The sequence below is a fragment of the Pomacea canaliculata genome, linkage group LG5 (genome assembly GCF_003073045.1).
Source record: "Pomacea canaliculata isolate SZHN2017 linkage group LG5, ASM307304v1, whole genome shotgun sequence".
NCBI classification, from domain to species: domain Eukaryota; kingdom Metazoa; phylum Mollusca; class Gastropoda; order Architaenioglossa; family Ampullariidae; genus Pomacea; species Pomacea canaliculata.
Genome location: NC_037594.1, coordinates 28,521,625 through 28,545,475, shown reverse-complemented (window position 1 = coordinate 28,545,475; position 23,851 = coordinate 28,521,625). Strand labels below are relative to the sequence as shown.

At 38.1% G+C, this 23,851-nt stretch overlaps 2 protein-coding genes across 3 annotated transcripts; both read left to right on the top strand.

Moving 5' to 3' along the window:
* The first annotated feature begins 257 nt into the window (after window positions 1-257).
* On the top strand, window positions 258-17,340 carry LOC112564732 (rac GTPase-activating protein 1-like). 2 transcript variants are annotated; one of them, XM_025239756.1, is made up of 21 exons: window positions 258-388; window positions 956-1,037; window positions 1,514-1,655; window positions 3,090-3,150; window positions 3,473-3,621; window positions 3,826-4,006; window positions 4,286-4,421; window positions 4,534-4,618; window positions 5,321-5,420; window positions 6,764-6,809; window positions 7,145-7,242; window positions 7,508-7,561; window positions 7,824-7,888; window positions 8,481-8,541; window positions 9,003-9,114; window positions 9,710-9,815; window positions 10,031-10,163; window positions 10,560-10,677; window positions 10,934-11,030; window positions 14,310-14,403; window positions 15,116-17,340. In XM_025239756.1, the coding sequence occupies exons 2-20, from the start codon at window positions 956-958 to the stop codon at window positions 14,359-14,361; spliced, it is 1,878 nt and encodes a 625-aa protein (XP_025095541.1). In that variant the 5' UTR covers window positions 258-388; the 3' UTR covers window positions 14,362-14,403; window positions 15,116-17,340. The 2 variants fall into 2 exon arrangements, with proteins under 2 accessions (XP_025095541.1, XP_025095540.1); XM_025239755.1 differs by lacking the exon at window positions 14,310-14,403.
* A 3,445-nt stretch (window positions 17,341-20,785) lies between these two features.
* Window positions 20,786-23,526, top strand: LOC112565284. Its single transcript, XM_025240653.1, has one exon. It carries the CDS (start codon window positions 21,479-21,481, stop codon window positions 22,499-22,501), a length of 1,023 nt encoding a protein of 340 aa, XP_025096438.1. The 5' UTR covers window positions 20,786-21,478; the 3' UTR covers window positions 22,502-23,526.
* The last annotated feature ends 325 nt before the right edge of the window (window positions 23,527-23,851 follow it).

Genomic DNA, 23,851 nt, shown 5'->3' with positions numbered 1-23,851 from the left:
GCTGAAGCATGTGTTCAGGGCGTTGTCGACTTTTACTGCATAAGTTGATACGTAGAATCCATGCATTAAGTACTACAGTTTATTGGATTTCCCGCAGTCTGTGCTTGCTTACACCCATAAATTCAAATTTACCCCTTTGTGTTGAAGTCACTCGTCTTGAAAGCTGATTGGTCTTGTGAAGCATGACACACACACACTGTGGTGCTCGGTCTGTAAGGGAGTTCATCCTACACAGACATTATTCTTCAAACTTGAGAGTGATCTTCCCTTGCACGAACTCGCTAGATGGCGCACGGCAAACTCTCGCTGATGATTGGACAAAGCGAGTCGCCATTTCAAAAACAGAAGCGGGTTATTTGTTATTCTGTTTCAAGCAAAAGAGGTAGAGGTAAGCGAGCATACGATTTCATTAAAAAAAATTCATTAAATCTAACAAGTCTAAACCCTTTGTATTTATGAACGATGAGTGTACAGACTTCTTTACTTCGAACTCTTTTTGAAATAAGTGTTTCGAATGCGATGAAAAGCGGTGTGCCGTAACCCAATTCAGGCTTTTTGTAAACAAAGTAAAGGCTCGTGATGGTAAATAATAATTATATGTATTATAACGAAGTTATATGTATTATGTTGTCTTCCCTCTCCAAAGACTGTTTTGCGATTATTGAGACTGATGATTGGTTATTAGCCTGCTTTTTCCGTAACCTAGTGCTCTGTGTAAGGTTATTGTCACTGTCATATCTTTGTAAAATTTTTAATGTTATTTAATATTGTAGTGGAAAGGGTTTTTTTTTTTTCGTTAAAAAGAGATTTCATATTTTTTTCAACTAATCATTTTACGAACAGGCCAGTTGTCGATGTATCAGTTCATAGTGCATTGTTAAAAAGTTTTTAAAAGTAATGTGTACCATTGACTGATTGTACACCGACCAAAAAGAAACATTCCGTTCTGTTACAGATGGAGGGGAAACTCTCTCTCGTCGCTGCGTTCGATGATCTAATGAGAACTGCAGGAGTATTAAATGCTGGATGTGAAGGAGGTCTGTTATTTGAAAGAGCTAGAATTTAGGCTCATTTTATCTTTATCTAATGCACCGTTAATACTGTTTGCCAAGTAACTTACTTTGAGGCAGATTCATTGATTTAAACGTTGTAATGTTTGAAATAGAAGCACCTTTTTTCAGATCAAACTAAGAAATGTTTAGAACCATGTTAAGAGGAAATGCCGTGATTGCTTGCGTATAATTTAATAGATGATAAGTTTGAAACTCATAAAAGCAAATGAAAACCACTACAGAGGGACATTTTGGGTAATGGTGCACCACGAGGGCTTGTCCTATTACATGTTGTGGTCTAAATATAGCAAATGCTTTTTCTGCTTAGTGGTTAAAATGGCTATTAAGTCAAAGCAATTGTTTAAATATTTGTCACTTTAATGATGTGAGTGGAATAAAATTAGGATTTTGTTTGTATTTACGTAAGTACCAATAAATTATGGAATGTGCACTTGCTGCAGAGTTCAGAACATTTGTCCTGCATGAAGATACCAATAGACGCCGATGGCTAGCAGCAGAGCAGAAAAATGAAAGCCGCGAAGATCGAGTGAAGCGTTTAGAGGCAGAAAAAGCAAAGCTTGAGACTCAGGTCAAGCATGCCAGGTGATTGGTTCACATTCATCTAGACTGATCAACAGCTAAAAAAAACTCTCCACTCATTCCATGTAGATTTCTTTTATAAACCATTTGTCTTTCTGCTTTAAACAAAGATGTTATGAAAAATAAACCAAAAAAAAAAAAAGAAGAACCAGAGTCTTGTGCCACAGCTATTTCCTGATCCAGATTTATTATTTACCTTTCCAAGTTTTGGCAGTCTTTAAGAGAAAGTACACATGCTATAGTTACATGACTTATACAGTATTAGATATGCAACAAACTACTTTTACTAACATATGTTATGATTGAATGTAGCAGTCAGGATTGGCTTTTTTTTTTTAATTTGAGAGTGTGGATATGTTTTTCTGTGGTCACTGGTCACTTCACCCCAAGACCATATCGCCCCACAGCCTGTCAATTCATCTCAGTTATGTTCATTTTGTCCAAGGCCGAAAAGTCAAAATGTTCCAGGCCCAAATGACAAATCTTTTTGATTCTGGGACGATTTGCAATAAATTCAGATTGACAGTAAATTAATAATAATGTGGATTTATATAGCACATTTTTCTACGTTTTTTTCATTAGGTTTTATGATTAACAATAATAGTGTCAGTGCACTACTATGGTTTTATATGCTTTAAGCTAAATGAGTACCAGATCAGTGATATCTCTTCAAATAATTATAGTAGGCAAAAAAAGGTCAAAATACAAGTTAACAATAGAATGATGTCAAAATCTTTACTTTAAAGGATTGTTTAAACAGTAAAATCATGTTTATTCCCTATTGTAAAATTCATTCTCTACATGTGTATTGCCTATTGCCAAGCCATATATGTTTAGTAAAATGGTTGCTAGACTTATTTGTATGGCTCTGTTTAAGATAGCTGAGTTTGCTTATCTATATTATCGTTGGAACAACGTATTGCTCATGTGATAATTTTGATGTTAATAGTTACTTGTGTCATTGGTTATTGATTTATCTTTTGGGCCTGGACTACTTGACTTTTCGATTTTGGGATAAAATGGTCTTACCTGGGATGGATCGACTTAGGTGTGTGGCGAAATAACTGGTCCACTTTCATGTATGAATGTCATGTATGTGCCATGTGGCGCTCTGTACCTGGAATAAAATTTTCAATTTTTTTTTTTTTAATTAAAGATTAGCCTGTTCTCCATCTGATTAGCAAGAAGTTACCATAAGACATCTAGTCACTTCATGCCATTTATGTTAGTATAAGATTCTTTGTGCCTCTCTGCTAATATGATAGTTCCTTCCATAGTACTGAGATGTGAAATGAAAATAGAAAGATGTCTTTGACTGCAGAGCATTGACATTCTTCAGGAAGCAATGGTGAGATTGCTCAGTAATGTCATTGATGTGCCTGCAACATGATTATATTTATTTTTCTTACCCATTCCATCAACTCTCAACTATAACAGGAATCAAGTGCAATATGAACTGCAAAGAAAAAATGAAGCAGAGCAAGGAAAGGCAGCTTTGGTGAGTTAGCTACAGACACTTGCACCATTCCACATCTTCTCCAAAAATGAATTTAACCTTTGGTAATGGAAAGAAGAAAATGTCAGTTATTACATGCTAAAGAAAAGCTGGGAAAATACTGTCTAATCAAGTGGCAAGTGCTGGCAAACTTTCACAGTTTCTCTGGGAAAACTATTTTTATTTCTTTTTATATTTTTTTAGGGATTTAAAATATAGTCTGAATAACAATAAAGGAATAACATACAAAATTTCATTTTTAGGAGAAAGTACAGATAAACAGAACTGTTAAATGTCACACGATATATCCCCCATTTTTTTAAAGGAGCGCCAGCTTGAAATGGTCAGAGAATTACTGATGGATAAAAATAGCAAAAGCTACCTTGCTGATGCTGATCGTGAACGCCTTCATAACCTTTACAACGGCTGTTCGCGCCCAACTGGTCATGGTGGTGGTGATAAGTCACCTGGAAAGTGAGTATCATTGCTGAACAAGTATTTCTTTTTACTGTTGACACTCTAAATTATAATTATTAAAGCCACAATGTGTGAACATAAATTGCAGGCTTCTTTAGAAATCCATTGCTAGTTTGTGTTCTTGTTGCTTAATAGTCAATTTGTGTCTGAATTTTTTTGATAATTGAAGTGCTGACTAGAAGACATGGATATATTATACAGGTTAAATACAATACTGGAATCCTCGGCCTCCGTGCTGTCAGATATTAGCTACGATAAGACAGAAGATGATTTGGAAACATCACACCTGCGTAGTGGGCGTCGCTGGAAGCGTCCATCAGCTCCACCAGCAGATGATCTTGATGTACAAAATGGCAATACTCCACCCAAAAGGCACAAAGATGTAAATTGTACTTTTGTGGTTACCTTGGTTTCTTGTCTTTAGTTTACCATAAATGATGAAAGAAATATTCATTTGCAAAGTCATTTTAATAATCTGATTTAGTTTTCTTTAGGAATTTACAGTTTGTGGTCTTGTCATGAAGGTGTATAATTTGCAGTATGTACTAGTTTGTGTGTGTGTCAGTATTGCAGAGATTTTGTTGTTTTTTATTATGCTGGTTTCCAGTCTTCCAGCTGTATATAGCACAACAACAGTTAATCATAATTTCAACTATTCCAGGACCTTGATAATTCAATAGTCACCACGACAACCATTACAGTTGACAACAAGGGCAAGCCAATATCTGCAACCACAGAGGTTACAGTGCCCAAACTGAACAAAAGCTTCAGTGAACCAGCCCTTGACAAACATCTTGGTGAGCAGTTGTCAACTTTATGACTCAGTCCTCTGAGGAACTAGAGCATTTTAGGAAAATTGGTGCATTTAACAGTCTAAAGTGATGAAAGAAAAATATATAAATTTTGCAGATGACAGCGACGATGATGTATGGGTAGCCCAAGAAGACACAAATAATAATAGGAGGAGGAGAGGAATCTTAAAAAAAACTCCAGAGTATGTATTTTGTGTCTGAGTTGGACAGTTTCACCTTTTTTCAGTCATATAGGGAAAAGGAGTAACAGCTTTCTTTGAGTCTAACTTTTGTCAAATATTTTGCCATTTGTACCTGTTGTATACTAAATTCACTTGCTGTTTTACTGTTGGAAATTTACAAATTGTGACATACCTCCTTTGTAAAAGGTAAAACTATGAGATAACATTCAGATGCTTCAAGCAGGAGTATGCCTGGAATTTGTAACTGCAAGATCGTACATTTGCAAACTATGACTGCATTATTAACTTTATTTAGGTATTGCACCTAACAGGATACCAGGAGCGATCTCTGTTTTGTTAGAGCTTGAATCCAGGCCATGCCCTTTTTAGACGAGTACACATTGCTAGCTTTGGGCCTACAGCACCTTTGTTCTGATGATTGTATACTGGCAACATATATACACACAATCAAAAGTGCACACTTTCATACTTTTCGAACACTGATACCAAAGAGAAACGACTTTGCTGATACTTGCTAAAGATGGGCGTGGCAAATGATACGCCTAGGTCAGGGCGGCTTTACTTTCCCACCTAAGTGGTCACTCTTGGTATCATCATTGATTACATTTTTACATGTATCTATTTGTTTTTTGTTTATCTTTGGATGGAATCTGTTCTGTTGATTTTGCATATGCTACAGTTTGGCTGTACTCTATTTTTCAGTGCTCCGGGTTTAAGGAAAGCAAGCTCTGCGGGGCGAGGTTTGAACAGGGTGCACGTGTTTCTGTCAAGGACTGTCATCAAACCCACAACATGTGTACCTGTATGTATATGTTTGTATGCACAAAGGAGTGTATTTTATCTGGAGACGGGGGTTGGAGGGGGGTCTGTTTTGGCAGTACACATGCACAGTACTTTTCTTACAATGGTGAATAAACATGGGTTTTCTCTTTAGACAACCTTTTAAATTAAAGATTTTGTCATCATTTTATTGTGAACTTGTATTTTGACATTTTGCCTGTTATTTTATGTTACCCTCCATGACGAAATGAGTCTTAAGTTGGAAATTGGAGGTTTGCCAAATTGCATATTTTTACAAAGTACAGTTTCTGAACTTTCTTTTGATACCAAAATTTGTTCTTGTAGTCCTAAAATTGAGTGAGTTATAAACGTTTGAAGTGTGAAAGTACGGTGGCGACCATTTTGAGAAAAACAGGTTCAAAGATTAGTGTCAAGATGGCGACAGATTTTTTTACTTCTAAACTTTTGCAGACAAATTTTTTTGATTGTTTAATATCTGAATCGTTCTTTAAAGAAGTTGAACATATAGACTACGGCCTTTCTTGCAAGGTTTAACATGATGAGGTTAAGACAGGGAAACAGCGTTTGAATTTCATTTTTTATCTGCAGAAATCGGTACTGATCGCAGTAGGGTACCTCGATTAAAACATATTTGAAGTAAATTTCTAACTTTTATTTTAACAAAGCAGTGTATTTTCCTGATAGTTTAATAACCAAGGAATCAATTTTTAAAGAAAAAGTCAAAGTGCACAAAACTGCTCCGCACAACTTAAGACTCATTTCGTCATGGAGGGTCACATATGTTAAGGTGCCACAGTTTGGGTAACGTCATACTAAAGTAGTGTACCAACATCACTGCAATGCGTATTGCCATGCTGACATTTCTGTTTAGTTAATGGTTAAACTTATTCGCATGGCTTTGTTTAAAATAGGCAGCTGAGTTTGCGCATCTATATTGATCCAACAACATATGACTCTTTTAGTAATATTTTATTTGAAATAGCTACTTTGTGTCATCAGTGATCGATTTGTCTTTTGAACTTGAGACGATTTGAGATAGTTTTAGCTGGGACAATTTGACTTGGGCTTTGGGGTGAAATGACCAGTGACCTTTATCTGTGTATAATGTGTACCTTTTTTTTTTTAAAATCCTCTTGTTCAGTGCTAAAAGACTAATGCAAGGTAGCATTTCACAATAAGGTTCATTGCAAGGGCTATGTCCCCATTAGTTCTTTTTCTTATAATTCCCTCTTTCTTTTGGCCTTATATCAATGTTAAAACTATGCTGAATGCAATGATTTAGACAGATCAAGTTCTTAAAATAATTGTTGTCTAAGTGGTTTCATAGCATGTTTTTACTTTCAGTGTGGCAAGAACATCAGGTTTGGTAAGGTGGCCATGAAATGTAAAGGTAGGATATTGAATTTAACAGAAAGCGTTGATCAAAGCATTGCAGTTGGCAAATTTTGTCAAATTTGTAATTTTTCCTTCAGTGTGGTGTGCATGGGTGGTATTTATGTTTAGTCTATAACCAACATCTAGGCCTGTTGGGCTATCATCCAAGTAGTTATCTACAATTTGGTAAAGGCTTAAAAGAGGCTTACAACCTTCCTTATTTTGATTTATACCTATTTATACCTAACCCTGATTTGAACTTGTCACGGAAGCAAAATATTCGCTGATACATCCACTATTTTAGATTCCCAAGAAAGTTTGTCTGATTGAGTGATGTTTTGTCATTCTCAGACTGTCGTGCCTCCTGCCATCCAGAGTGCAAGGATAAATTGCCCCTACCTTGCATTCCCTCTGCACCTAGCACACCTGGCACATCAAAGCTGTCAGAGGTGAGAAATGTTTAATTTGTTTCAGAATTTATATTTCTGAGTTCATTTTCATGAACAACCAATAGGATTGATCAGGAGTTTAGAACTCATGTACCATGTGTTTTGGTGATTCAGTAATGTCCAGCCTGCCAACTACCCTGCTACAGCACTTTTTATTTCCTTTACTTTCTGGTTTTTTACATCATAAATACTTCAGAGGTAAAATGAGCTTGGTCACATTATTATCCATTACCAGTTACTTCACAACATTTTTCTGTTTCTTTAGGGTACTGTAGCTGATTTTTCTCCTGTTCAGAGACCCATGATTCCGCGGCTTGTGGTAAGAACATTTCTAGGATTTTTGCACACACTCTTCATATTGTGTATTAATAAGCCTTGATAATATTTAGTATAGTTAGGGTAGTTTAGTGTACCTTTGTTTTTATTGACTAATTCGGGTAGCATTGTTTTTTGTTCATCTCTCTGTAGCTGCAACTAAGTAAAATTTAGTCTGTGTGTTTGATAAATGATGGTAACAGTATTAGTCATCCTCACATCCAGATTTTCATGGGGTTTCTTAATATTTTATTGTATTTTTAAAGGTAAATTGTGCCAATGAAGTTGAGAGAAGAGGGCTTTCAGAAATTGGCATCTACAGAGTGCCTGGGTGAGTCACTATCTTTTGGTTACACATATAGTGTCTCTTCAAATGTATGTGAGCGATGATTATGAAGAACTCTGTCGAAGTTAATATCACATGATATTTGTGTTATATTTAGGTCTCTAAAGTAACCATACCATGTCTGAGAGGCTATTTTATTGTAATAAGCATTTGTTGTAAGAGCTTTCACTTTCTGCCTGAAAGTTCTAGAATTGCATGCATTCTCAAAGTCACTGATTATATGCTCCTCATAATTTTTCCTATTTCCTAGTATGTGTGTGTGTATATATATATATGTGTGTGGGGGAGGGGGACCAGGTAGTTTAAGCACTAGCCTCCAAACTGAGATATGCTGATTTGATATCCATTGTAGCACAGCAATCTTTTCACCAGTTTAACTATCTGTCAAAATTCAGTACCTCACTCAATTCAGAGCTGGGAAGATAAGTCAGTCAGAGAGAAGTAGACACCACCCAATATATATATACACACACACACGGAGGGAAAGTGTGTGTGCATTTGGAAAGTCTTACCATAGTTTTGCCTTGTGAAAGGTGTGATAAACAACACATGGCCATCTTTTAATCTTTACTCTTAGGTCAGACAGAGATTCTAAGGAGTTGAAAGAAAAGTTTATAAAGGGGAAAAGTCCTAATCTGGTGAGTTATACCTCTATTTCATCAATCCCTCAAGTAATCAGGGTGACCTGATAACATGCATTTGTAACATATTTTGTGAACAGCAGTGTGTAGCTGTTTGAGAAGACTGCATAGCCTGAGCTTGTGAATGTCATATTCACTCTACAAAGAGAAATTAACTGTGATGCTCTAGCAGACTGTAGAGCATGGACTTAAGAAAAATAAAAATCAATATTTGCCTTGTGCATATACAGATCTGCATTGTCCAGCAAGTCTTTAACATCCTCTCTTTATAGTGCCTCTAGGTGCAAGCACTTTTTTGGTCAAACCAACTACCCTTTACCGTTGGTAAAATGTAAAAGGTAATAAAACTTCTATGGTTATATCATATGGTAAGTTAGTATGTGCACAACTTATACAACCAGCAATGTTTGTTCAATTGCAGAAATGTTTTCTTTTCTTTTTTCTTTTTGTCTTCCTAGTCCAACATATCTGATATCCATACTGTTTGTTGCTGCCTGAAAGATTTTCTACGCAATTTGAAAGAGCCTATTGTGACATATTCAAGATGGCCAGAATTTGTGCGATCTGCAGGTTGGCATTCTTTTTTTTTTTTTTCAAGTAGTAATTTTGAGACAAACATATAAGGAATTATATTTCCTATGTTATTGATATTTAACTTGAATCAAATGGACATTCTATTTCTGGCTACAAATTTTCATATATGGTTAAAATAGAGAAATAGTTGGTCCAGAGAAAAGTGCATTATCCGCTGTCTCTCTCCCCAACAACTGAAAGGTTATTGGACTACTTCCCTATTCATTGTCCCGAAATACATGCAAAATCATGATACTCTCAGTCCTTGTGACTTGGTTCCTCTTTGTGTTTTCTGTATTTGTCTTTTATTTGTCATCTCTTACTGTTGTTTATCCTTCCATCATTCATATGTTGTTTGTTCTTTTATTGTGGCCCTATGCTCCTCGAGGAGTAACAAGGAATAAAATAAACTTTATTTTTTCCCTTGTATGTTGTCCATGTCTCATTTTTGTTCTTAAGTGCTACGAACAATCTCCTTACAAGTGTGAGTATCTGCTACACAAATCTTTCACTTATTATTATTCTCGAAGGCTATAGGTTGGAATTTTCTTAAATAGGTGAATCTTTATCATCATTCCCCATTTGTGAGCAGAGCATAACAGTCAGCAGGCCAGCCTAGACATGATGTGTGAAGCTGTCAATAGTCTTCCCACTGCTAACAGGGACACTTTAGCCTTCCTCATACAACATCTACAAAAGTAAGTTGTGCCAAGTTATAAACTTTTGCAGAACTAAGTTTGACATGTCTTTTAGCTACTAGTTTACCTCACCTAAAATTGTATGGGATGGGCATGTAGGTGTACATGAGTTACATCTCAAGGATCTTTGAACTTGTTACCCTTGGGATTTTTTGGTGTGTTAGGAAGACACTTATGGTATGAACATTAAATCATTATTGAAATGCATGTGATAGGGTTGCAGCGTCTCCAGCCTGCAAAATGCCTATCACTAACCTGGCAAAGGTATTTGGGCCTACTATTGTGGGATACTCTTGTCAAGAGCCACAACCTATGCAGATGATAAATGAGACTCGAAAACAAGCCATGGTAAGTCATAGTTCAAGTGGATGTATGCCTAAGTTGCAGTCTGCATATAAGGAACATGTATGCTGGTAGCACTAGAAAGCTCATAGTGTAATGTGTTCCAAAAAGAATGTGTGCTTTCTCCTTTAGTATCTAAATGATTGTTATATTTTCGATCTCCAGTTACAAGGTGATGCTAAAATGAACTACCATGTATTGCTCAAAAAATTTACTTAATTCTTCACATAGAAAGCTGAGTGATTCGGATGAAAATTTCCTTGTGAAATGAAAGTGTATATTGAGGGAAGGAGTGGAGTTAGCGACCAGAAAAGAACGTTTACATCCTGCAGCAACATCTGATTTGTTATATGTGCTCCACTTTTATTCCTGAGATGGTTAAATTTTTCTGGTCATGTGCAGGTGGTAGAAAGACTACTGGAGTTGCCAACAGATTTCTGGAGTAAAATTCTTGATGTTGATGATATCAGCCTTTACCCTGCTGACACACCATACACACCTGGCAGTCCCATTCCTCCAGGTTTGTCGTAATGCTAAGTGTCAGTGATAAAGTATAATGACTTTTCTATGACTTAGGAAGCGTGAAATGTTTGCAAGTCTGAAATTCTGTTCTTCCTTACTTGTATGAACTGTGGTAGCAATTTCATTACTTCTTTTATATAAATTAAGCAAGAGTTGAAAATTTATGATCAATGGCTTTAGATATATTCTTTAGGCAGTTTGATAATCAGTTAAGAAATTAAGGTATACTTACCTGATACTGTGTGAATGTGCAGTTCTGCACAGCCGATTGGGTCCTGTTCTAACACCAGGTGCCTACGAAAAACTGCAGAAGAGTCAAATAGTGACAGAAAAAAATGCAACCACACCAAGGTGAGTGCAACATTTTGTTTTGTTTTGGGTTGGTTTTTTTTTTTTTTTTTCCTTTTGTTTTTTGAAGATTTGAGTCTTAAATTTCAATTTTGAAATTTATTTCAATCTTTCCAACTTGCATTTATAATAATCACAATGCACACATGAGCTTTCTCCTGCTTGCAGGTGGAAACACTCAGGTGCAATATGGGGGGTGTAGTCAATACTTTGTGTTATTTTCAGTCGTAGAGGAGTTTAGTAAATAAATGAATCCTTTTTTTGTTTTTCATTATTATTTATACTTAAGATTATATTTGTGCAGCTAAATAAAGAAGGGTTAATATTTCCTACTGTTCATTTTTAATTTTTCTGCTCACACACTTTTTCTCAGTATGGCATGCAAATAATTGTGCATGTTAAAAGAGTATGCACCTTTTTCTTGTTTAAAAGTTAAGTTAAATATTGTGTGTATTGTATTGCTTGTGTCATTAGTCTTAATAGTACTAATAATTGAAATTTCTGACTTACACTTAAACTGTATTTGTGATGTACAGTCATGAGCGGATATACTGGAGGTATAATCCAGAAAATGTTTGCCTTTTGATGATAGACTAAACATCATTCATTCTGCAGATATTTAAGAGAGATATTTAATTGGAAGTCTTGATCCTAGTATTGGCCGGCATACTTACACTGCGCCTGTCACAAGACGTTCTCCTAGTCACCATCTTTTAGTGCTTTTTTATTGACTCCTGCTTTGCTTATGATGCCACGACAAACTTGCTTATTTCCTGCTATCTTTAGTTTCACATGAGCAGTGTAATAAAAAGGATCCTTCAAGAATCCCTTTTTTACCTGGTCAGTAAGTGTAGGATTCAGAGTTAAGCAAACTTTTCAAAGTAGCCTCAGACACATTTTTAGAAAAAGTGCAAACATATTGAGAAACTAATCAAATGCTTTCCCCCCAAAAAGTAAGTTTTTAATGAATTATTCACACATATGTAAGCCAAAGAGTAAGTTGGCAAATAATTCTACGTGAGCAGAAAGTGCAGGCCACCTCTGAATTCTCAACACTGCTAAATCTTGTCCATGTTTTAGATCATTATTTTGTTTATATATATATATATATATTTTAGTTGAAACTATGAACTGTGGAACATAATGAATTATTCTGTTGATCAAAACATCACACATACAACATCTTTGAGACTTAATACCAACCAGTACGATCAGTACATTAAGAAAGACATCCACTTGAAAACAAAACTGGAGTGTTTTTCACAATACAGTTAAGCAGAAAAGTATCATAAATACCTTTTGCGTCATACAAGAACTGTATTATAGAGGTCTAGTGGCTAAAACATTAACTTGATTTTCTTGAGCAACATTTTATGCTTTATATATATTGTTCTGTGAAGAGATACTAGTTCTCGGTGTTGTGATCAGGTGCAATAAAGTATTGCATGCTCACTTGCACTGTTACTCTTTCTTCTTTCTTTTTCTTCGTTTTCTTCATCAGTAAAAGCGACAATGCATTATACAGTAAAACCTTGATTTTACATTTCTCAAGGGACTGTCCAAAATAAACATTGCATCAAGGAAACACTTTTATTTGCTTCAAATTACATCCAAACATGTAGAAAGTATGATATGCACTGCATTTAACAATCCTGTGTAAGTATATTACGTTGTTAAAGTGGAACAGTTGAGCAGCAACATTTATTTATTTCAAGTAATTTATTTCCCTGTGGTAATGAACTCATCCAAGTAGCCTGTCTTGTGCATTTGCAACATAAAATTTTACGCATGTTTGCAAGTGTCTTAACATTTCGCTGTGCCCAAGTGCACTAAAGGCAAACTTCCGTAACATTTCCAGTCCTATAAAGGCTTTGGACAATGTCGGTGGTGGACCTGTTGATTCAGAATAGTCATTGCTGTTACTTTCAGCATCACCATCATCTCTCATCACCGCTATGTGTCACAACTGCAGCTAGCTGGCATATTTCATCAATAGAAAGTAGACTGCAAGTTTCCAAGCTCTTGTTGCAAATAGTAAAATTGTCGAAGCTGTATTCAGGTGCACCAGAGGTTACTCTGTCCCAATCATCTTTGTAGAACTTAATTCAGGCTCACCACGTCAGTATCATCACGCACAATGTCATGAATGGGAGAGGGTTGTCGCCAGCATGATGACAGCAGGTTCTCTGTAATTGGAGTGGCAGTACAGTATGCTGTAATAAAATGCAGCCGTCAGCATTGTTTTCTCAGTGAAAATTTTTAAATTGTAGCCAAATTATATGCAATATACATTGGAGGGACCAGGAAAATAAAAACCAAACATTATACTGAGGAAAACAATTCAAGGAACGTATAATCATCTGTTCATTTATCATTAGTGGTCTGCGCAGCAAGTGCGATCTATCTTGGTCGTGGTGTTGCTTATTACAAATACCCATTATTATTCAAGAATTGAAAAGCATTGGGTCTTTGGGGCTTTCACTGGAACAGCCGAAAACGAACATTATACTGAGGAAACCATTACATCAAGGATCACAAAATCAAGGTTTTACTGTAATTCTTTTTACAAAGAATGCGGTTTGCACAAACAGCTTTTTCTCTCAACTCGCCAAATACATTGGCACACTTCTTTATTTTGTCCTGTATGTACTGTACATAAACCATTCCATTGTAACAGTAAGACTAGAAATGATACAAAACATGCTATACAAAAATTGAACTAGTTCTTGGCTGTGTCATCTACATAACATTTTTGGCAAGAAAGATCTTTTATTTGCCTCTTTCGCTGCAGGGCTGAAGCATTTTCTTTACTTCTAAAAGTGATAGCTACTTGCAGGAATTATGTTTATGAACATTATATTATTTCAGGTTAGATCTTTGCATAAGAATATTGTTAATATAAAACTTTTTAATGAAAAAAAATTTGTATGACCATATTAATTTTCAAAGAGTAATTTGAAGATTTGCATGCAGTCCAGTAAGAATTCATGGGAACATCGAAAGCAAATAAAAATTGATTTCCACTGCTTCCCCCAAGCCATGTTAAGAATTTTATAACTTTCCTAAATCTGTTTTCTTGAGATAGCACTCTTCTTATCTGCAGATTATAGTTTAGGTATGCCAGAACAGGAGTAAATTGACTCAACCCTTCACTCTAACTATCCGACTAATCCACTCCTTTCCTTCGTGTGCATGCTCTGTGATCTTTGAATGGTTGGCATGGTCTTTCTGTACCCTGGATTGTCAATGTGACACCATGGGTGTTCCTTCATGTTTGGCTAGGCTGATGCCACCGCTGTTTCGCCATTCTTCCGTTAGTGAAAGCGCAGTGTGATTCTGCCGGCCTATCACCAGTGATCTGCCATATGCCATGTAGGCAAGTATTGTTTCAGTTCCCTGCCAGGTGTTCTGGAGAAATTTTCTGTTGCAAGAGTTTTCTTTTTAGTGGTCATCTGCCCACCAGGTGAATGAATATGATAGGCAATTTTTGTTGTACTTTTACAGTTGCAGGCAGAAAGAGTAAACCTGTACTGACCAGAATGCAATTATTGCAGTAACTAAAGCAATTTATCACATTCATCAGCAGTGTTTTGTGCTCTTTGGCATCTCTTTACCCATGGCCTAAAAATGGGTTTTAAAACTTGTTGTAAAGAAGATGTAAGGATTTGTTTAATTGTTAGATGCAGGCATGCAGCTTTTATAGATTTGTGATGAAAGTTAAAGGAAAATTCGTAACATTGCATCACAATTTTTTTCTAGAACATAGTACACTTAAATGGTCAACTGATACCAAGTTGAGCATGATACTTTGATTTGAGTATGTGCATACTTTATTTTTAACTTCTTTCTTGGTATCAGAAGATTTAGTGTCATTTGTAGTCCGTGCATTGACATTGCAACAGCACTAGAGGCCACAATTGATGTTGATTTCTTTCTTTGATGATGATATTTCTTGAACCCCTTCCTATACCTTGAAAATTTTTTGTTCAGAAGTAGCATGCCTGCAAAAACAATGATAATTTTTAAACCTTCTGCTGGATTTATTGTGTAAATTTTTTTCTCCACGGTGCTGCCCTGAATAATCACAGGTATTCACATAAGACATTGCCATCAAAAAGAGGACACTTCTTCTCTCCCTTTCCTAACTGATGAGTGAGACGTTGATTCCTGAACTCAAGTGACTATGGAGGGGACAGCAACACAAGCAGCCCATTGAAGGCATTTGTCTGAGTAAACATTATCTGTTCGTAAATGGTGACTGCATAGAGACATCTTTGGTATGTCTAAAGATGATAAGTAGAGTAACCTTATTTGGAACCAAAAGAACCATGAACTACAAGTTTTGCACCTTGTTTATAGCAGATAGAGCAAGCCATGTTCCTACCAATATCATATTTCACCAGCGCCCATGGTTAAGATTTTTATTAGCCTATAGTGTAGTAATTAGTTTTATCTCTTTGCCTTGGTCTTTCTTAAAGTTCTTCCCTTCCACCCACAGTCCAAAATCCTGAAGGGTTGTTAAATGTGTTTGTGACAACAGATATTTGTGTACATTTCTTTGTCAAACTTGCATATAATGCAAACATTTTTGTTCCTGTAATTGCAGTTTACCATGTTTTTCATGAAGATATGTATAACAATTTCCGCATCAATGACATGTATAATATGGTTTTGTGTGCTGTAGTAAGTAAAGAAGGCTGGCCCTTGTGGGTTCTATTTGCACAGAGAGAGAAAGTGTGCTTGTGCCTGTGTCTTGTGGTATAACAACTGTCATATTTCATTCCACTTTCTTGTGAGCTTGATGGAACATACAACATAGGATCACAAATGTCTGTTAAATGTCTTTGTGACCAGGTTTTAAAATGAAAGTTGTTTTAATTTGCCCATTGCAAAATTGTGGCATAATAATGTGTATAAGATATAGAGTGTGGGTAAACTGAAATTCATGCTGTTACTCATAACGGAGTAGTTCTATTTCATTTAAAGCACCATTTTTACAGAGCACGATTGACTTGTACAGGCATGCTTTTTATTTGTAATATATGAATATTGTATAACCACTACATACTTTGAGACATTGACTAGCATTAAGGCATGTAATATTATGGCAGCCCTTTAGATCTACAGATTCTGTTTGCTGAAATAAGTTGCTGATGTAGTTGCAAAGAGCTAACACTATTTTGACATCAAAAGCATTGTGTTGGAAGAAATCCATTGACTGTAACCTACATTTATCAAAGTGCTGACATTGTGTTAATTGTTGTAAGAGCAGTCGTTTTTATATTTGTTTCTAACCCCTATCTATTACAGATGGAACCAGTTAGTTTTTGTTCTCAAAAATGATTTAATATGCAGATACGCACCACATTAAGCTCAACAGCTATAGTTTACTAGGCAGAAATGCTAAAAAAAAAAAAATTGTCAGCAACTCTACTCAGTTTTTTAGGTTCAAACAAATGACCACAGTATTTATTGTTCTCATTTTCCTTTCCCTTTTTACATAATCAGTATGTGTATTAAGTCAACAGTTGCAAATGTCTTCAATGAAAAGCTTGGACACAATGCTTTAATTTTGTTGTTGTTGTTGTCTGAGTTGTTTACCTCTCACTCATGTAACACTTAACCCTTTTTTTAAGATTATGTAGCAAGTTTGTTTCTGCTCTTGATGGAAGCCAAACTCAAAAGTGTCTTTTGTTTCTGTGATTTGGTGTATGTTTTTATGATGATTAGTTAAATTTAACAACAAGTTCACTCAAAAGTTATGTAGCGTTAAAGTGTGGCATCTTTAAAATCTGTCTTTGTGCATCTTGCTGCACCAGACCTGGTAGCACTTTTTGCGGAATGAACATTGAATAGACAAATCTTGAAGTCAAGCAACGCTCGAATTTTCGATAAACCACCATCACTCTCATCCTTAATGCTATTCTCTATGTATTTTAGTAGCATATGTCTTTTTTTTTTCAGAAGTTTTTATTATGTAATTTTACCTCATTTTAAATAATTTTGTGTCAGGTGCACAGTTGAGATAGGCAACACCAGGCATCTGTTTAAAAATCCACTGAGCTGTTTTTTAAGTAGCTTTATTGGGTGAATTACCTGTAAGATATACCATTCCTTTGTGTTGCTGGAATGGTTAACTACTGTAAATAATAGTGTCAATAGTTGTCTGTTAATTTGTGAAAATTTTGTCTTTTAACTTTTTACTGGCAAAAGGCGATCCAGTAACAATGCAGGAACACTGTTTTCGTCAGAGGAATTTACAGTGATAGCAAAACTAAAGTAGTTGAGTAATGGGGTTTCTTTAGTGTAGATAGCACTTTCTTCCAATTTGAAATGTAAGTCAATATACTGTGAGACTTCTGACTGAGATACAAAACATCTTCTCCACACCAATTATATTTATTCTTTTGAAGAAACAGCAAAGGGTATTGAATGATATAATAGTGAATAACTAAATATAATCCATGAATCTTCTACTGCTGATTACCATGTTTGTATATTTTTGTAGCCTACAATAAAGTGTTGAAAATTAATGTCTGTAGGCTTGCATGTGGTCCAACCAAGACATGTTTTGGTGTTTGTTCCATTTACTTGTTTGTCTCATGTCTGCATTATGAGAGGCAAGGCTGAACAGCTTCTGTGAATACATCTCCACACCCGAATGTAAACAGTTATTTGAACCACGGCTAGAACTCCACTAAGTGTCTTTGTACATGTCGATGAATTACTCAGAAAGTGTGCTGGGAAGTGGGTTGCCATTTATGTTACTGTCTGACATTTAGTGATTTCTACAATTTCAATTGAAATGGACGTTTGGAAAATAAAAATAAGGTATGGAATAGAAATTGAATGCAATAATCCATTATGTACAACCTTATGGGAAACGAGTACAGGGTGAGGTACTCCATGGATTAACCTCTTGCCTCAGAAAACTCCGTGATTTTTTTTTTTTTTTTTTTTTTTTGCCAGTCATTCATTCTTATGTTCTATTGAGATATGTCAATCAGCGTGAGAGTTATTCCCTTGCTAGGAAGTAGAGCCGGTGGTTTTTCTCCATGGGCTAGTTATGAATGTAAACGTTCTTTCTTTGCTGAATGTTCAGTGTAGCATGTTATTTACTTCACATGTCCAAACGCGGATGTGGTACCCACATAGGCCATGTGACAAGTTACCCCTCCTAGGTCTCAATAGATCAGTCATGGCTTTTTTTTGAAAAAACTTAAGCTGATATATCGCCTCCGTGTACATTATTTTTAGGCAGCAACACTGTGGTATTCAAACTTAACACCTGTTAATTGTGGGCATTATTTTGTACCCTAACGCATAAGGAAAAGGCCGGTGATATGGTCGTGGGTGTTAAAGATTTATCTGTTGGTAGCAGCGCTGCTCTGATATGAATCTCTATAAGATAAACAAATGACCTAACAGAGATTTGGTGTGACAAGTATAAAATAACACCTTAAGGACCAACCGAACGGTTTGCGTTTTTATTTATTATTTTTGTTTGTTTTTTCAGATATCAGTAGATATAGGCGATATAAATCTAACCTGTAAATCTCAGCCTCCAAAACCCATCCGTTAATTATCCGCTGCGATCAACGAGCGCCACCATAGACGTTATACCTTATAACGTCTATGGCGCCACTAACTGTACTACTTCACGCAAACAATGTAGTCAACACCAATCAGAGAGAATGAGCGACAGTTCGGATTATCCAATAGCTGACAGTCTGCACTTCTCGTTGTTTTTGAAAAACTGCTACTTTAGCACGAGAAATGCAGGCTTTCAACGTCCGAATAGCCCAAACTGTTGCTCTGATTGGTTGTCACTGGTGACAGTGTTGTGAATTTTGTACCATCGTGACGTAGTACACTGTTAGCGTGATGTCACTCGTTATTCGCAGGTGCGAGTCGCGTACTTCGGTAGCGGATAATCAATTAAGGGATCTGTTTTGGAGGCTGAAATTTACAGGTTAGGTTAAGATCGCCGATATCTGCAAATTGTTCAGGTTGGTCTGTAAACACTAACAACCAACCAGCCACTACAGCAGGCCTATCTCTTGACAAAAATAATAGGAGCAAAGGTTAGTCCCCAATACATCGAGGGTTGGCTGTCCTGGGTTCAGCTCTCTTCTCGGGCACGCTATTTTTCTGCATGTGGCATCTGTTTATAGGGTTGACTGCCTTGCTATGATATTGCTGGCTCGGCGTAAAACACCAACCCCTCCCCTCTCCAAAAGAGTGGAAGTGGGGAACTGATACACGCAGTGCAGGAAGCATGTAACTACAGAAAGGGACATCCGAGAATGCACACTAATCGTGATGGAGCCTTACAGAAGAGAAAGTCTAGCTCAGGGGCTGGCAAAGTACGGTCCGTCTGCCGAAGTGCAGTTTTTTGGGTTTTTTTTTCAGCATAGGTTAATGTGAAATTTAATTTATCAAGTACAACAGCGTTTGAAATCGGCATTCTGTGGCATTAGAACAAAGTACAAAGATGAAAAAAATAACACCGCTGACATGTCTGATGTAGTCGTTAGCATCATGCGGCAATGCTGACTGAGAGGTCCTCATCAGCTGGTTAACGTTGGTCGTCAGCTGAAAATGAATAACAAATAGCCGGCTTAACATACCGAAGTCATTGCCGCGGTCACCGGGTGTCACTGCAGCTCGCGAGCCAAGTACGCGGAGGTCCTTCAACTTGTTTGATGGACTCGTCAAAAACTACATTCTTCTTGTTGATTTGGCTTAAACAGGCGATAAGCACGGCGACTTAATTCAGCAATCAGGCTACAGCGCGCCACAAACGACCTAATCATGAGGCTTCGGCTTAAGGTCTCGAGTTGCGAGCAAGTCATGGTAAAAGTCGCTGGCAGTCAGCCTATGGTTTTCAGATTTTTTTATTTTTCTTTTTTAACTGCGAAGGCAGGAACTAGCACGACTGCCTTTCCTTCGACGGGTCAATGGAAGGACCTGAGACCCAAGAGGACAATTGAGCCACGTATTGTACACATCCACCACAAACGACTTCCAAATTATAACGAGCGCCTCGGAGGTTAACTGAGACGGTAGCGGGGTAGCGAACAGTGTGACGAGTAAACAGTCACACCTGAGTACAGCTCATTAGCTGGCTTGCTTTGTCACAAGTCGTGGGCTTGCCTCTTTCCTCAGCGTTCACGGACTCGCGGATCTTACAGTTTACAAGTGCACGTGTTGGGGAGTTTGCAAATTTCGATCAAAATAAGCAAAAGAGTATCGGTATAGAAATTTCGTTAATTTCTTTCTTGTGGCTAGCTCGTTCCGATTCTGCAGGCTCGCGGCCTGACATTCATCATTCCTTGGCTCTCGGTGAGACCGCAGTTCAAATGCAGTTGACATGTCAGTCAAAGGACCTCGATCTTAGCCAGCCAAGCTAGGTTAACGAAGTCTACCCACTCCCCCAACTATCCCGCGCGCAGCACGCACAAAAATCGTCAACAACCTCCCCCAGCGCGTTCGTCAGTAGCTATTGATCTTAATGAAGTGGCCATTTAAGACGCCCCACGCCCAGCTGAAGTCTCTCACGAGAGGGCGCTACTCCGGCTCATTGGACATGCGTGATTAAGTGATTTAATGGGACGACTGTGTGCGTGTGGCGGGAGCGGGGGATGGAAGGGTCACCTCTATTCTGATTCCATTGTACGAACTCTGCCACGGGAACTCTTGTCAACGAGGCCTAACAAGTTGGAACTAGGACTTTCTTGTCTACTATTTTTTTTTTTTTTTGATAATTTTTTCCCGTGTTGAATACTATTGCGTGGTCTAATTGTATGCAAATGCGAGCTACAAAAGTCGGAGGTGACTGGCGGATGGAGGGTGTCACGACACGCAACCTCGGTGACATGAAACAGTCCAAGTAATTCTCCAATGTCACGAAGCTCGGACCGGCAACTGTGTCCCTGGTTTATATGACTGGTGTTTCAAGTCCAGGGTATAAGCTGTCTGTGTCCCTGGCGATGTTAATAGTTAGAACTCTTCGACCTCTTAAAACAGTGTTGTGCCTGCCGATGTTAGAATGAGTTCGCTCAGCTAGTGAACAATACCAGTCTGCCAACACTCCTTACCTTCGCAGCTGCCGCTGTTGGCTCGAGAACTAGAGACAGAACAATGCGGGCATTGCTGAAGAAACGTGATTCCGTAGCACGGGTACAGACTGGCTCCCTGGGGTGCGACATACTCACCTCGGCCTGGTGAATACTTTGCCAGATTGTTGTTTATCATTGCAACTGTTTTAGTTACCCAGCACCACGTGCTCGAGTACCAACTTTACGTAGACAGTTTGTTCAGCCAGGAGTCTTCTTAGTATCAGCTGAAACGGTTTAATAGATATGCACATCCAAACGATGTACGCATTTCTTCGCTGTTTTTAGTGGATCGTTTGACACTTGGGGCAGCAGAGAGTGTCAGTAGGTACCATGCCAGCCGCAGCAGTCTCGGTCAACAGCCTTCGGGGACGCAGACCAGGGACCAGCTGCTCCCTGCGGAGAACGAGCGCTAGGCAGAAGTCTGGAGATAAACTGAAAGAGAATGGAAATCCTAGAACAGACGATGCAAGCCAAGGGCATGAGATCGAGCTGCTGGAGTACGAGTGGCCGGACTTGCCGCCACTGCCAGCCCTGAAGGACGCCGTCACGCGCAGCCGCGTTAGCTTTGGCATCAGCTATCTGCTTCCGGTGGACAAAGGGCGTAACTCCATCAACAACCACTTCCGGACGGACCTGCGTGCCATGTTCCAGGAGCCGTACGCCAGCGATGACCTGCGCTACGACGACGGCCGCGTGAAGCTGAGCGCCGCAGTGCACTTCCTCTGCAACACCAGCGCCACCAAGTGGACGCGTCGCCACTTGCAGTCAGTTCCTGTCATCCTTAACGCAGAATCTGAGAAGGCGCGGCAACTGTATTGCCGTTCTGCGCCCTCTAGCGGCGTGGCCAGTCAACGCATGGGCATCGACCCACTGAAGCTGCGCACGCGCTCTAACCTCTTCCGGCCGCTGAAGGCTGCCGTGCCGCCCGAACTGATCAAGCTTCGCAAGGAGGTGGAGGAGATCGTCAGGTCGGTTCAGGAGGAGGTCGAAGCCCTAGAGGAGCAGAAGATTGCTGCCACCCAACCAGCAGCCCTCGTTCCGTCTCGCGATCAGGACCCCTCCGCGCCAGAAGCGGGTGGCAATAGGGTCCAAGCAGAAGCATGTGCAGTCATCGTCGACAAAGATGGAAGCGTCGGTGCCATCCCTGAAAGCACGAAGCAAGTCTCCCAGACGTCGCCTGGAAAATACGAAACGTACGAGATCTTGAAAGCTGCCAAGCCGCCCAAACCGCTTCTACCCGACAGCATCAAGTCCCAGTATCTGAGCGCGGAGAAGAGTCAGGATATTTGGGAATGGCTGCACCATGGGGAAGAGCAGAGCGACTTCGACTTCTTTTTGTCTGTGTGTGGGTGAAAGTAAACCTAACCTCGGTCTCCTGGAAGCTAGAGCCCCCTTCGTTTTCTCCAGGGTATAACTGTGCACCCCTACCTCCGCTCCATCAGTCTGTGTGTAGTGACATGTGACGGATTCCACTGTGCCAAAGTGCCGTTAGATACTTTGCGGAAGTGAGGAAAGTAAAAACAATAGCTTTCAGGGTCCAATCTCTCGAAACACTTTTAGTGCTCAAACGGGTGTGTCGATAATGCAGATCAGGGTATTTTGTTTTTTTAATTAATTTTTTTTTCGTAGACATTACATCAGTCGTTATCTGTTAAATGCTCCAACATCTCTCGCATGTAGCTTTTGTTTTTTTTTGTTTGTTTTTTTCGTTTTGTTTGTTTGGTTTCGTTTTGCTTTTGTTTTTTTCTTTTTTTTTTCTTTTTTTTTTTTTTGCAGCGAACTTTTTAATTCTCGAGATATCTCGAAAATTAAGTTCTCGAGAGAAGTCTGTAATATGAACCTGTCAGATATAACTAGTCTTGTGCTGTCTTTATGAATACTGAACCCACGCTCAGCATGATGTACATATATTCCCATAAGCCTGCCGAGTCTGTAATATGTGTTTAATTTGTAATGGATATGCACGGAAGTGTGCACGATATATAATCAAAATACATCAAAATTTTTGTGTGTGAGTGAGCTATGGACGATTAGATGAACGAATAAGCAATAGTTTTGTTATTGATTTGAAGAGCGGAAACATACAGCTATTTCACAATTCTTACAATTTTTTTTCCGCCATATGCTAATCAGCAGTCAGAATGATTTGTTATATTTGACTGTGTAGTGCTGAAACAAAAAGAAAATGATTGCTATGAATAAAAAGCATTCTTTTAAAAAGCATTAACTGTGAATATGCAGCATTTTTTTAACTATTATTTTTAGTCATAAGTTACATGTATTTCAAACCATGAAATTGGTTGTCTCCCCTAGACCAGTGATCGGCAACCCGCGGCTCTTTTATCCTAATGGTGTGGTTTAGTGAGTAAATTAAAAGTATCGAGTTGAAGTGCATTTTTTTAGCATTTTTTTAATATGTATTTCTAAATTTGAACATTATTGTGATCTTGAAATATCTTTTTTTTTTTTTCGTCTCTTAATATACGCGTCACTAGCGGAAGCCCGTAGCCCTATATACCCGCCAAAACGCTGTGCATCTATAAATACTTTTACCCCACCCCCACCCCCCCCCCCTTTTAGGTATGTATGGAGAAATATAAGAGAAGAAAAATATCCGAAGAAAATAAAACACTGAATGATGCTTGGGTAGATTCATTTGCATTCACCTCTGACGAGAGTGGCCTACCAGTATGCCTAATCTGT

Bases quoted from the DNA above. Each gene is read 5' to 3' on its own strand.
- LOC112564732 (XM_025239755.1), top strand. From the start codon at position 956: ATGGAGGGGAAACTCTCTCTCGTCGCTGCGTTCGATGATCTAATGAGA. The intron at 5,421-6,763 runs GTATGTATATGT...TTTTACTTTCAG, and splicing joins AACCCACAACATGTGTACCT to TGTGGCAAGAACATCAGGTT. The intron at 9,816-10,030 runs GTAAGTTGTGCC...TGCATGTGATAG, and splicing joins CTCATACAACATCTACAAAA to GGTTGCAGCGTCTCCAGCCT.
- LOC112565284 (XM_025240653.1), top strand. From the start codon at position 21,479: ATGCCAGCCGCAGCAGTCTCGGTCAACAGCCTTCGGGGACGCAGACCA.